At 41.3% G+C, this 14,391-nt stretch overlaps 1 protein-coding gene across 1 annotated transcript in view; it reads right to left on the bottom strand.

The window, feature by feature from the left end:
* Usp8 (ubiquitin specific peptidase 8) overlaps window positions 1–14,391 on the bottom strand; it is a 52,400-nt gene that overhangs the window by 19,112 nt on the left and 18,897 nt on the right. Inside the window, exons 5-10 of the mRNA XM_021185785.2 lie at window positions 12,258–12,420; window positions 9,291–9,339; window positions 7,286–7,430; window positions 4,875–5,037; window positions 3,834–3,978; window positions 3,311–3,534 (exon numbers count right to left, since the gene is read on the bottom strand). Of these exons, the coding sequence (XP_021041444.1) occupies window positions 3,311–3,534; window positions 3,834–3,978; window positions 4,875–5,037; window positions 7,286–7,430; window positions 9,291–9,339; window positions 12,258–12,420 (889 nt within the window). The remainder of the gene's footprint in view (window positions 1–3,310; window positions 3,535–3,833; window positions 3,979–4,874; window positions 5,038–7,285; window positions 7,431–9,290; window positions 9,340–12,257; window positions 12,421–14,391) is intronic.

Genomic DNA, 14,391 nt, shown 5'->3' with positions numbered 1-14,391 from the left:
CACCATGTGGTTGCTGGGATTTGAACTTCGGACCTTCGGAAAAGCAGTCGGGTGCTCTTACCCACTGAGCCATCTCACTAGCCCTATTCATTCTTTAATACTTAAACATTTTTCTTCCTTTATCTATTTTTAATATTTATTTATTTGTATTTTATGTGCATTGGTATTTTGCCTGTATGTCCATGTGAGTGTGTCAGGCCTCTGGGCCTGGAATTACAGACAGTTGTGAGCTGCCATGTTGGTGTGGGAACTGAACCCAAATTTTCTGAGAGAGCAGACAGTACTCTTAACTGCTAAGCCATCTCTCCAGCCCCAACATAGCTATTTATTATTTTGTGTGTGCACACTGCATGTGATGTGAATGCAGAGTCAAGTGTGAAGGTCAAAAGGCAACTCCTGAAAGTTGTGTCTTTTCCTGCCATGTTGCAGGATTCAGGGACTGAAGCTGACCTCAGGTCATCAGGCCTGTGCATAAATGCCTGTACCCACTAAACTATCTCACCAGCCCCTTCTTTATTCTTGTACATTACTATTATACATATTTTAAAGCTAGTATTAATTTTACTTATTTGGTAGGAAGAGTCAGAAGAGAGCCTGCAGGAGTTGGTTCCCCTTCTACCACATAGGTCCTAGAGTTCAAACTCAAGCTACCTTTAAGTACTGAGCCATCTTGTTGGCCCTCCGTCTTACTGTTTGAGCCAGGGTCTTTCACTGAGCCTGGAGCTCACTGATCAGGTAGACGGCTAGCCAGCAGGCCCAAGGTTCCCTTACTCTGGCCTCTCCAGTTCCAGGATTACAGGAATGTGATGCTGCACCTGGCTCTCATGTGGCTGTGAGGCCCTCAACTCAGATCCTCACACTTGCACAAGAGGTTCTCTGTTGGCTAGGCCATCTGCCAGCACCACATCTGAGGGAGAACGCTGCCGTATTCTAGAACGTGAGCACTGAGAGGTGCTTTAGCTGCTCTAACAACATTGTGAGAAGTAACCCTAACATTTCTTGGAAATACTGTGTGTTGAAACAGCAAGGAGAACTTAACTGAGAGCTTCCTAATAATGACCTAACGCAGCATGCTTATAAAATGTATTTTATGTTCCCATTAGAACAAAGTCAGTGGGAAAAAAAATCCCAATTCCTTTTCATTTTTATTTTTTGCCTTTTTACTTTTTCAAATAAGCAAACAAATCCCCCAAATAAACAAAATCACCTATTCCTTTCTACAATTGAGAATGAAGTAGGAAGAACCACTGTGGAGAGGAAGCCAACACTAAAAGTGGAGCCGGACCTAAAACCAAAGCTTCTATCCCTAGCTGCTGGCACACTCACCCTCCCCAGTCTGAGAAGCACTACACTTTACTATCTTAAGCTTACAATTCCTCTTCAGTTCCTCATACCTGTAGAACAAAGCCCAGATTAGATCTAAGTCTCTGTCACTGGCTGTCTTTCTGGTCTCATGTGCTGTCACAGTGCTCTCCTCAGCATGAACCCTCAGCTACGCAGGTCAAGAGCTGTCTGCCCCCAGGCACTCACTTTCCTACCCATCTCTGCATTTGTAAACCCATTAAGACCTCAGTGCCAGAAAGCTGCTGCTTCTCTATAGAAAAGAAACTCAGGTCTCCTGCTCTGCTCCTAGAGAGCAATGGTGAACTACTCTGTGACTGGGCTCTACACCAGGTCTCTCTCAGCCACTGCAGAGAATCCATCCTACCCACATTTACAAACCTTCAATTCATATAGAAATTTCCTCAATTGCTTCTCAGATTATTGAGTGCAATGGACCTCAAAATACACTGGAAAAACTCTATTTCTCAGTCATCTTGGATATACAAGTATTAGAATTCAATTAAAATGAAGGCATTTACAGTAATATACCTTCTCTTTATAATGTCTTATGTTTATACTTTAAGGAAACTTATTTATTCAATTTGTTTAATATTTAATCTGAAATATTAGATAACTTTAAAAAATGATGAAGATATTGACTTTCAACAGCTCTAAAGAAATCAGCATCATCCTCTTCAAATGTTAATACCAAGGGAAAACGACTGCTACAAATCCATAATGAATAGCATATAGGCAAGTTTTATTACTGTTTCTTCAAAGAGAACCTAACAAGAACCTCTAAATTTTTATCTGAATATCATTCAATATCTTTAAATAACTATCATTAACATTTCAAACACCAATGAAATGGAACTAAAATATGTTTTAAAGCCAGAATACTGACATTTCACCTCTCTGATAAGCAAAAGTAGGCAAACCACTCTCCACAGCGATGGGCTCCATTTTCTACAGTGATGGCCTCCCCTCCACAGTGCAATGTTTTCTTTGTAAAAGTCTGCTTCTGTGTGGAGCACGGCAGAGAACTGCTCTCATCATTACTCTGAACAGTCCAGCATGGGAGCCGGCTGCTCACATAGATAGCCTCTGTAACCACCACAAGTAATGCAGAGAGGACTTAAGCTCTGGGTGGTGCGCAGGTGACACACAGATGTGTAAGAGGGACCGAGCACTTGCAGACTTGGTCATTCTCATGGAGCCCTGGGAGCCATCTGAGGCAGACACTCGAGGGCGGCCGTGCCAGTCAAATCACAGCAATGTCACCAGCTGAGCTCTTCCGTCTACCTCGGAACACAAGTTGTTGCTACAGGTTATGAGAAATGGCCACCAGCTAGCTTTGAAGTCTTGTAAGGAATCTAATATAGCCAGGGCAACAGAGGTAACTATTATAAAAGGTTTTTGTAAAAAATAAAGGTGCCTGGGGCTAGAGAGACCGTTCGGTGGTTTAGAGTACCGACTGCTTGTCCAGAGGTCCTGAGTTCAATTCCCAGCAACCACATGGTGGCTCACAACCATCTGTAATGGGATTGGATGCCCTCTTCTGGTGTGTCTGAAGACAGAGACAGTATTCATTTACATAAAATAAATAAATCTTTTTAAAAATTAATTAACTTATTTAATGTATACAAGTACACTGTAGCTGTCTTCAGACATACCAGATCCCATTACAGATGGCTGTAAGCCACCATGTGGTTTCTGNCAATTGAACTCAGGACCTCTGGAAGAGCAGTTGGTGCTCTTAACCACTGAGCCATTTCTCCAGCTCCCCAAATAAATAAATCTTTAAAAAAAAAAAAAGGTGCCAAGATGCACAAATCCTTCTGAGGTTATGTTTCCTAAGGTATCATAGATACTATATAATATTCTGTGTATTATGTGTCAATATGACATTAAAACAAAAGAATAAAGTTAGTAAGAAACAAACAAACAAACAAACAAACAAACAAACAAACAAAAGCCAAGACAATACCTGTGGAACACTCTTTGTAGCAGGCACTGGCTGAATTATGGGTGAGGCTTCAGCTCTGGGAGCCGCACCAGGTCCAGCTAGAGCTGGCTGGGTCGACAGTCTCAGTTTCTCATCTTGATCAGTTACCAACGGTGCCTTTTCATTTGCTTCTATAGGAGGAGGTGGCATCTGGGCAGGAAGTTTGGAAGGAACTGGTTCTTCCAATGAGGGATAAGTAAAATCCACTAAAATCGCCAAAAGAACAATACATTTATTTAAGAACTGCACACTTCACACACAGTATTTACTTGCTATGCAGGCTATGTGTGATAGCTAACAGAGTGAAATGGCAATCACCACTGTCTTAAAGAACATGAACTCCTAGTCTGTGTTGTTTTTCCTGAAAACAAACTAGCATTTCATAGGACAAAGGCATATACAAGTAAGGTTATCCTGAACACGTAAGTGTTTTAGTCTGTACTGAAGCAATTTTAAACACAATTTTCACATACATACATACATACATACATACATACATACATACATGAGACAGACACCTCTTCAGCTCTGCTCCGAGGGGGTGGAGTGACCTTAGCATTGGTTGTAAACTGCGGGTAGCAAAGGAGCCAGTTTTCATAGCCGCCCTCCAACACCAAAGGCTCATGGCGCAGGACAGTTTTACTTTCCCACTACAAAATAAGGAGAGAGATCTTTAAGACGGGACCAGTCTCTTGACAGCAAAAACCACAGATCACAACAAACCCAAATGTGGAACTATTCCCTGCTGAGCAAAATGAAAACAAAAAATTAAATTCAAAATACAACATTAAATGAAGATATATAAAGTTTAAGAACCAAAAAACAATCCATGATCTTAGATGAAAAGTTATAAAATAATCACAAAACAAAGCCTACCTAACCCTGAGTGCCTAGACCCAATAGCACTTCTACATTCTGCGGTTTATTCCTACCTCCTGCACATACACACACGTTTCAAAATGTGTTTCTATAAAATAATGGTTTTTCAAGATAAGGCTTCTGTGTCTAATAGCCCTGGCTATCCTAGAACTTGCTTTGTAGATCAGGCTAGCCTGAAACAGAGATTGGCCAGCCTGCCTCTGCCCCCACCCCCCATTCCCCACTGGAGTGCTGGGATTAAAAGCATGCCCCACCCTCCACTCCACCCCAGCTTAAAATAACAAAACTCTTAATTTGTTTTTTCTTTTATATGAATTTCATTAACTGTTGTATCACTTATAATGATTGCCCCCCTCCCCCGTGTGTTGTACACAGATATTTCAAAATTTAATGAATCACTTAAACACTTCCAACCCTGCCACACTGGGATAAACACCAAAGATCAGCACCCATGCTGTCACCCCCTTAAGTACAATTTCTAAAAAGAGAATGACTGAATCCAGGCTCACTAACACATTATGACTTTCAATATTAAATATTCACCTCCAAGATGATTCCTGAGCACAACTTTGTAAGAGTACAGTTGGTTTAAAAGTCTAACAGAGCCAGTAACCAGACTCCCAACAATCAGACAATGGCAGTTAGAGTAATGAGGAAAGCCCCCAACCTTGAAAAGTGCATCTTTCAGACTCCGTAGAGTGGTCCCAAGCAGCAAATCTTTCGCTGAACTAAACCAGTCGAGAAGGACCACATAGTCCACACTCCCCCTCTTTTTCCATGTGTCTTTAGAATCATCTGAGAGGTTTGCTTCAATCCAACTAGCAGTGACTCTGAAATACATGAGCATTTGTACTGAGGCAAAGTTGAGCATATTCTGTGCCATACCAGGACAAGCTTTCCCAAGTTAAGTTCCATATTAAGATATTAACTAGCCAGAGATATTCTACCCCTTCTTTACTGCATGTCAGTGCTTTTAGTAATTACTAGAGAGGGAAAGAAACAGACTCAATTTTAACTTCCTTTTCTTTTTTTTTTTTTTNTTTTTGTTTTTTCAAGACAGGGTTTCTCTGTATAGCCTTGGCTGTCCTGGAACTCACTCTGTAGACCAGGCTGGCCTCAAACTCAGAAATCCGCCTGCCTCTGCCTCCCGAGTGCTGGGATCAAAGGCGTGCACCACCACACCCGGCTTCAATTTTAACTTCTTAAAAAAAAAAAAAGATGGGGGCTGGCTCAGCCATTATGAGCACTGACTGTTCTTCCAGAGGTCCTGAGCTCAATTCCCAGTAACCACATGGTGGCTCACAGCCATCCCTAATGAGATCCGACTCCCTCTTCTGGAGTGTCTGAAGTCAGCAACAGTGTACTTATGTAAAATAAATAAATAAATCTTAAAAAAAAAAAAAGGTGGGGGTGGGGCACAGCAAAACTGAAAACAGGAAATCACCTGGACACCCTTCTCAGCCAAATCTAAACTGTAGAGTCACGTTGGATACATTATTCATATTTAAGCTCATGTCTATCTATACTTATAATAAGTAAACAGCAAGATTTAACTTAGTCAGCAAGCACACAGTGCTTACAGTATGACAGACACCATATGCTTCAGACCTTATTGACTCCTCCCAGCAGTACCAGTCAGGAACTATTACTCCATGTTCCAGTACCCTGGCATATAAAGGTCTGGCAGCCTGCCTGTGGTTACAGCTCAGGTCTGTGCTTACTTAGGTCCTGTCACCAGCATGTTCTCAACTACGAAGGAGTCAGTGCTCAGCTATTCTTTTGTTCATATGGAAGTTCAGGCCCTTACCATGGCCTGTTACCCAGACTGCAATCCTGTTACCCCATCCTTCTCTTCTCTAACGGCTTGTCCCTCTGCTGTGCTCCTGCTTAGGATCTCTAGTCTCCCTGTCTTCTCTGTTTGCTCCCACTCCTGGTCTCAGAATGTGCACATATTCAACACTTGCTAAGAACTTTTCTGTGAGTCTTCCTTAAACTAAATTTTAGGGTCTACTCCAAGACAGAAAAACAGACAGACAGACACCCCAATACACATCCACCCACCACACCTCACTAACTTAAGGAACACTATTTATTTTAATTTTTATCATCTTTCTTGTCCTTATCTGCCTATTTAAGTAAAAGCTTCACAAAGGCAACAACGTTTATCTCTTCCCTGGTTTAGCCTCAGCACTTAGAACCACAGTAACCCAGCCTACTGCTCAGAAAATATTTGCTGAATGACAGGACGATTGAATAACACAGATCCATTCTGTTGATTAAAAAGAAAAACAAGCCAGTGTTCTAGAATCCACCCAGCATTTAGTAGGCATTTAGTGTTTAACTGACAGCACTGACAAGCTGAGTGGGACTGGTGAAACTTTTACCGATAAATAAAGCAAAAGGCTCTGGACTAGAAATAAAATTAAAAAAATCTGTTCCTAAGTAATAATGTTGGCTACTGTATCAAGTGGGAAGGGCAGAGGAGAAGGAGCTGGTATAAACCATCAGCATCTAGCTGTCCTGACAGAGATAGATCAAGATGCTTGACCTACAACGGAATGGCATGGAAGCCAATGAAATGTGAGCTTCTTAAGAGGCATTTATTTCCCTACATAATTCTTTTACGTTTAGAATTTTAGTGACGATGTTGGGTAATAACAGAATCAAAAAGTGTTTCCCAAATATAAGTTTCTTATGTATTATCTTCATAATTTGTTCTACTCATACTATAATTTAATCTTAAATGTAACTTAATAATCAATTAAATTTAATTATACTAAGTTTAATAAATTCATATGTTCCTGTATAAATGGAAAAAGCACCACCATATCCAATACATAAAGGCCAAGTCTAAAAACAAAACAGGCCAGTAAGCACATTGCTGTTATACAAGGAAATGACCAGAGCAATGGTAATAAGCACACCGGGCTTACACAGCAATGGAGACAACAGTACACAGATTGATTGAAAGGACACAGTCGTTTACACACCAGGAGGTCAAGCGGGAGCACCACAAATTCAAGGCCAGCCTGTTAGCATAGCAAACTTTGTCTATTATCTAAGCACACAATGACCTACCCTGGACTGATAGCTTCTTCAGGAACACTGAGAGAATCCAAGATACAGGAATGCTGATAATCCTGTATTTTTCGAGCATCCATTATAATTAAGCTTGTGTTTTTATCCATCATCATCGTATATAGTTCCTTTGCTGTGATAGCTCCTTGGAGTTGAGAGACACAGTAGTAAATGACAAGAAACACCCAGTTCTATGTGCTGGCATATTAGCAAACATGGAAGAGCAAAGTATTCCTGACATCACAGGCTTATCATCACACAGCCAACTTTTATCTTTTACATGAACACATATACTGACATTTATTAAGAGACAAGTTCCATGTCTTGTTTATACACAGGTTAGACACATAGCTCAGTGGAATAGTATCTGCCTAGCAGTCTTCAGCTCTGGGTTTGATTCCATTGTGACTCCCTTCGCCCAATTAAAACCTTCATGTCAAGGTCCCAACTGTACCTGGTATTAGTTCTCTCAAAGAAAGAAAATTAAACATGTGCCTCATTAAAATAGAAACATTTCATACACAAATGCATGATTAATAAAGTCACAAGGGCTGGTGATGTGGCTCAGTTGGTGGAATACTTTTCCAGCACACACGAGGCCCTGGGTTCAATCCCCAGCAACTGCATAAACTGGGCATGGTGGAGTACTTGCATTAAAAGGTCAGCCCTGACTACATATAAAATTCAAGGCCAGTCTTGTATAGATAAGTTACTGTCGTAAAAAAATGAGTCTCAAAAGGTTCTAATTTATCTTTTTCTAATTCTTTTTTGGGTCTCTGATGAGGTGCTACAAGGACTGTTTGAATGTTTAGATTTCCAATTATTAATTAATTGGAATGGGGTATGCAATTTGGCAAAAACAAACAAAACTATGTTGCTATTTTTTTTTTTCAGCTTTACCACCTGCAAGGAAAGATCAAAAAGCATCACGTTAAACTTTAGACACAGACGCTGCTTGCCAGAAGCACCTTCTACCACGGAGAACGGGGTGATACCTACGCAGGATGAACTACAAGGATGATGAAAACTAACCTTACGATCACCAACAGCTTCGAGGAAAGTACCTTACACCACACGAAGTTTATTTTTAAAATTACTGTATGATCAGTACACAATTACTTTGGTGCTACATATAATTATGTTTAATTTATAGTTTTTCTGAAAAAGAAAAAAATTCTCTAATAAGTGAAGTCAACTACCTATCTTATTGGTAGGTCATAAACTTGTCACTAGATCTTACAATACCAGGTATGGATACATGCAAATTACAGGTTAAGATTTCTTCTTCGGGGCATAAGGGCATCCACTAAATAATTAACTCTTACAAACTAGAATCACAAATAACAGCTAACAACCCTTAAATTTACTATGGATTCTCAAAGTTCAATATGTGCAGCTGAATTCACTATGAACTGTTTCCTTACTAACTCCTTTGACAGTTAATGCTGTCAACTTCACAGTATCTAAAATCACCTTAGAGACACCTTCTAGGCACGTCTGTGAGGAACTGTCTCATTTCTATTCGGCTGGCTGAGGTGGCATGGCTCCATGGCTGAGGTACTGTCTGGGTGAAGAGGAGAGATGAACAGAGTGCTAGCACTCATCTTCCTCTGCCTCTGACTGCACTGCAGCCTGCCCAGCTGCCTCAAGCTCCTTACTTACTTCCCTGCTGTGATCAACTGTACCCTGAAACCGTGAGCCAAAAGAAACCCTCTTTACAGATGGGGAAACTGAGGTAGAGTGATAAGTATCATACTCAGTATACTGAAGAGCAGCTGCTGAGTGGTCATCTCTCAAATACTACGCTATGGTTAACTACTATACCTAGAAAACAAAATAAGTAAGCTGCACACTGCCACATTAGATCATGTCAGACTAAAATGGTGCATAAACTCTCCCCTCAGTAAATCAATACAGAACTTACACAGTACAGGAAGACTCTCACTGTATCAAACTGAAGTCTACTCCAATGGAGAGACTTAGAGCAACGTCCTTTCTCACATACCTCTCTCTGCAGCTGCAGCTCCAGCTCCTTCACTCTTCTCTCCATTAATCTAGTTCACAGAAGAAAAACGTTTCAACTTCACAAAAGAGACTCAAACTTAATACTCCATTGCAATGGAAAGCTAAGAAATAGTGTGCCAAGTAATGGCATTTTATAAAAAATACACATTTAAAAAAAGATACAGCTCAGTAGCAGAGCACTTGCCTCGAGTGCATGAAGTACTCATGCCTGGTAACACCCTCTGCCCTCAAGAGTTTAGACACAGGACTGGCTTTACTAGGCATCAACTAAAATAACCACAAGTATATCAGAATCGCTGTTCAGTCTCCAATTTTCTTAAGCAAGTACCAGATATCATTTGAGTACTTAATTAGGAAGTGCTTCTTAAAATGAAACAGCAGTTCTAGTATTCTAGTCAGTGTTTTCTACCATAAAATTAAAGGAAAATCAAGTAATAACAACATATTACTTATACTACTTATACAGTTTACATTTTCCGAGGCAACATGACATAACCTTGTAAGATGCTAGCTCATTTTACAGATAGGAAAACTGAGGACTCGCTTGGACCTATGGGTCAAAGTTAGTAACACACTTGTAGGTGCACATTTGCCCAAGTTATATATATCGCCTGGCTCCTAGCATGACACAATATGAAACACAGGGTATCATCCGCAGAGAATTCTCATCATGAAACGAAACAGCACTGCCCAGACACTGCAGGAAATAAAGGAAAGCCTACAGGCGGGGGGGGGGGGGGGTGGTGGTGGTGGTGGTGGTGTTGTTCACTTTCTTTATTCAGTCAAGTGCATGGTATGACGAAGTTTCAGAGGAAGTGAATCTTAAAGGGAAATTATTTTAGTGCCTTAAGAGATATAACAATCAGAAGACAGTTCATTGTTTTGCATCATGATTCAACAAATTAACATGTAGGCAACAGCAAAATCCGAATACAGACTGAGCACCCAGGGATACTAAGGAGTTACTATTAAGTTTACAGGGTGGCGAGGACTACAAGTTATGTGAACTGTGCAGCAAAGCAGTTAGCAGTAAAGTAGAAGAGCTGCTACTCAAATAGTACAAATACTCAAGCTGAGAGAGAGAGAGAGAGAGAGAGAGAGAGAGAGAGAGTGAGTAGGAGACAAAGTGGGCAAATGTTAACGTCACAGTAACAGGGTGGGAGATGTAGCACAGTAGTACAGCTGGTCATCTGCTTGCCCTAGCATGCCATTAACTTGACAAGATTACAAGGGCCTATAGTCTTAGAAATTGGGGCAAAGGCAAAAAAGCAGAAATTCAAGGCCAGCCTTAACGACTTAGTGAGCCTGGGCTACAAGAGACTCTGTCTCAAATTAGAGAAAAAAAGTGACTACTCACTTCTTCTAAAAAGGCAATAAGGAGCTTGAGGGCTGACTCAGCAGTTAAGAGCATTGACTGCTGACTCTTAACACCAGCACCCACATGGCAGCTCACAACTCTCTGCAACTCCAAGATCTGACTCCCTCACTCAGACATACATGGAGGGAAAGCACCAATGCCCATAAAATAAAAATAAATTATTTTAAAAAACAAACAAAAGGGGCTGGCGAGATGGCCCAGTGGTTAAGAGCTCCGGCTGCTCTTCCGAAGGTCCCGAGTTCAAATCCAAGCAACCACATGGTGGCTCACAACCATCCGTAACGAAATCTGATGCCCTCTTCTGGAGTATCTGAGGACAGCTACAGTGTACTTACATATAATAAATAAATAAATCTAAAAAAAAAAAAACAAAAACAAAAGAAAAGGCAACAAAATGAAAGAATTCCCTTTAAGTCCGGTTATTGCTTATGGCAGCCACTTGACCTGTTGAGAAGGTTAGCGGTTTGTCTCCCTGTGAATTCCAACAACTGGAGATCAGACCAGTGCTTAACCCAGTGAGACCTCTCCCAAATGCCAGCAATCCACACTAGCAACAGGGGAACACTACACACCCCTAAGAAACACAGGGATCAGAGGGAGCAAAGCACAGCCTCCAAGGATTTCAACAACTGAGAACCACTTACATCTTCGGGAGAGTAATTCTGAGAAAGGAAGGAAGGGGCACAGTGACAGCTGGCAGAGACTGTGTCACTGGTGGCTTTTGATAAAGACATCTTGTACACATGCTAAGAAGACTGAATGAAACGCTGAGCAGGACAGACAGAGGGAAAACTGGAATAGAGGAAGAAAGGAATGGATGGCGTGTGTGCCTAAGACTCCAGTAACCAAAACTGTTTGGGACCAAATAAAGCAGCAAACCAAGTCCTTTGCTCTTTATTTTATTTTTGTTTTTTGGGCGGGTTTCTCTGTGTGGCCCTGGCTGGCCTGGAACTCACTTGAATAAACTCTGAGCTCCACCTGCCTCTGCTGGGATTAAAGGCACTCACCTCACCACCATGCCTGGCCCTGGTCCTTCTCTTAATGGAGATTTATCAGGAGGAAAAAGACACCTTAGACCTTGTTTTAAACCTTTATTTGGGCCGGGCATGGTGGTGCACACCTTCAATCCCAGCACTTGGGAGGCAGAGGCAGGCGGATTTCTGAGTTCAAGGCTAGCCTGGTCTACAGAGTGAGTTCCAGGACAGCCAGGGCTATACAGAGAAACCCTGTCTCGAAAAACCAAAAAAAAAAAAAGATCTTCATTTGGCAAACCTGAGTCCAAGAGTTGTTAAGCAAAACTCGCACAGGCCCAGAACTTAGATAGATGACAATCCAATGGTTCCTCTCAGGCCACCCTCCTTCCACTGTAGTGACTGCTAACATTGTAACCAGTGACCAGGACAGTGCTGCTGTGGAAGTTCACAGGAAAACCTGCCGTCGGGACCTTTGATTCTAGTTCCAACCAATGGTATTCCTAGTGCCTCAAAGAACTTTACAGTGGCAGTGCACCTCCTCCAGATAGGTCACCTGGCAAACAGGACCAGCATTTACACAATAAACTTGCAATACCCTTTGGGTTTTGGTTTTGGAATCCAGTAAATTCTCCACAGAGCGTCTGGCTGCCGCACCGCTGTCCTCTCTCCCCATCTCCTGCCTTTTCTGTTGCTGCAGCTGCTCTTCCTCCCGTCTGTCCTTTTCTTCAAGTTGTTTCCGAACTTCAGCCTCTTCGTATCTAGTTGAAAGAAGCTTCCTATTAACACGACGGAGTATAGCTAAGGGAGTTCATGTTTCATACTTAGCATCCTGGCTTGGGAGAATTCTGCTAGCGTTCCCATACAAACCACATGCATCTGCCCTCAGGGGCTGTCTGTGTACTTTAAACTGGACAAACGCCTTGAAAAATAAATGTTATGCTCTTTTTATTAATGTTGTTCTTGCTTTTTCACTAGTTTCAAGTAATTATCAATTCTGCTACAATTTCATTTTTAAAACAAACTCTTGATTCACTCTGGAAGAGGACTTATCCCAGTATCTCACTGTGTTGATGATTTAGATCAAAATGTTAAAACAAGTATTCAAGAAAGGTATTAACCACATCAACTGGAGAATTATTATCAAAGTCAAGAAGTGATTATCTTCTATTTTGCTAAACGTTAAACAAGCTATGGTGACTACAGTTTGCAGCTATTCTAAGACATTGCTCACCCAGTCATTAGTGAATACAGTAATGACTGCTGGTTCTGAACTTAAGAGGATCAGGGGAGATGGAGACAGAGACAGAGATGGGGTGGTGAGGGAAGAAAGAGAGAAGGTAGAGCCGAGAGAGAAAAGGGTAACAAATAATTTACTCCAGTCAGTTAGGAAAGAATGAACTAAAACTCTGCCATGCTTAAACTGTCTATCGTCCATACTTGTATATGAAGGACATATACCTCCCCAGACAGCCACAGCTCTGGACTGCCACAAAGACAAGGAGCAGGCAGGGTGAAGGACTGGGAAGGGGAAGGACATCTGTCAAACGCTAATTTTGATGGTTTTATTCCTAACATCAGGACTTCATGTGCTGAAGAAGCAGCTAAAACTAATACAGAGCGCCAAAGTTCCAGTCCTCTTTGCATAAAGTTGTCCCAGTCTATAGCCAACACCCAAACTAAGTAAGAACAGAGCAAACACTGAGGAAACAGCTAACTTTAAAAGACTTTCCACATGCTGACTACCACAGGCAAGACAGTGTATAAAATCCGACCCAGCCAAGTTCACCACCATTCCAGAACAAAATACCCTAACACTCTTGAAGGGAATAAAACAAGAGGCTGAGTCTCTATAACCCACCATGTCCAAAACTAACCAACACAACAAGAAAATAAGACATCCAGAGAGAAAGGGCAAGCAGTGAAAACTGGCTGAGATAAACCTGAATGACAGATTTAAAACAGCAATCACAGCAGCTAACCAACTGCCCACGGAAACGTGAACCGTGGTTTGTAATGACTAGACATAAAGGACACTTCTGTAAAAAAGCAGATACTATAAAATAGCCAAACAGAAATTCTAGAGTTAAAATGTTTCTGAAAAATAACCTGAAAACTGGAGAAAACATTCAGAACCTAAAGAGCAACAAAAACTATGACAAGAGAGGCTTAGGCAGCAACAGAATAGCCTCAGGTGGATTTCCTGACAAACCAAAGACCTGTCACAAGAATAGCCAGAGTGTCAATAAGAGAATGAAACAGAACAAAAATATTTGAAGAAATAATAGCCCAAAACTCCCCAAATTTGCTAAAAGACATAGATTTACAGATGCAGAGTCCAGTAATCCCAATTAGAAAAAATAGAAAAATAATGGTAGTCACATCATAGACTGCTACTAAAGAGAAAATCTTAAGCCAGGAAAGAAGGACATAAGACATACAGTAAATTAACAACAGGCCCAACTGGTATGGACTTCCATGTCAGAATCAATAAAAGACAGCTGGGCATGGCACTGCACATTTAATCCCAGCGCCCCAAAGGCTTCTGTGACTCTGATGCTGGCCTGGTCTATATAAGAGTGTTCTAGGCTAGCCAGAGCTACCAAGGGGGACAAAAGACAAAACAAACAAACACAACCACAAAAACCCTGTCAACTCAGAAGCATGAATCTTATGAAAACATTACTTAGGAACAAGGGCATCAGTTCATAACTTAGTCTGACAGAGAGAAT

This window comes from Mus caroli, chromosome 2 (assembly GCF_900094665.2).
Source record: "Mus caroli chromosome 2, CAROLI_EIJ_v1.1, whole genome shotgun sequence".
Taxonomy (NCBI): domain Eukaryota; kingdom Metazoa; phylum Chordata; class Mammalia; order Rodentia; family Muridae; genus Mus; species Mus caroli.
Note: the sequence above shows the minus strand (reverse complement) of the source record. Positions and strands in the feature narration are given on the sequence as shown.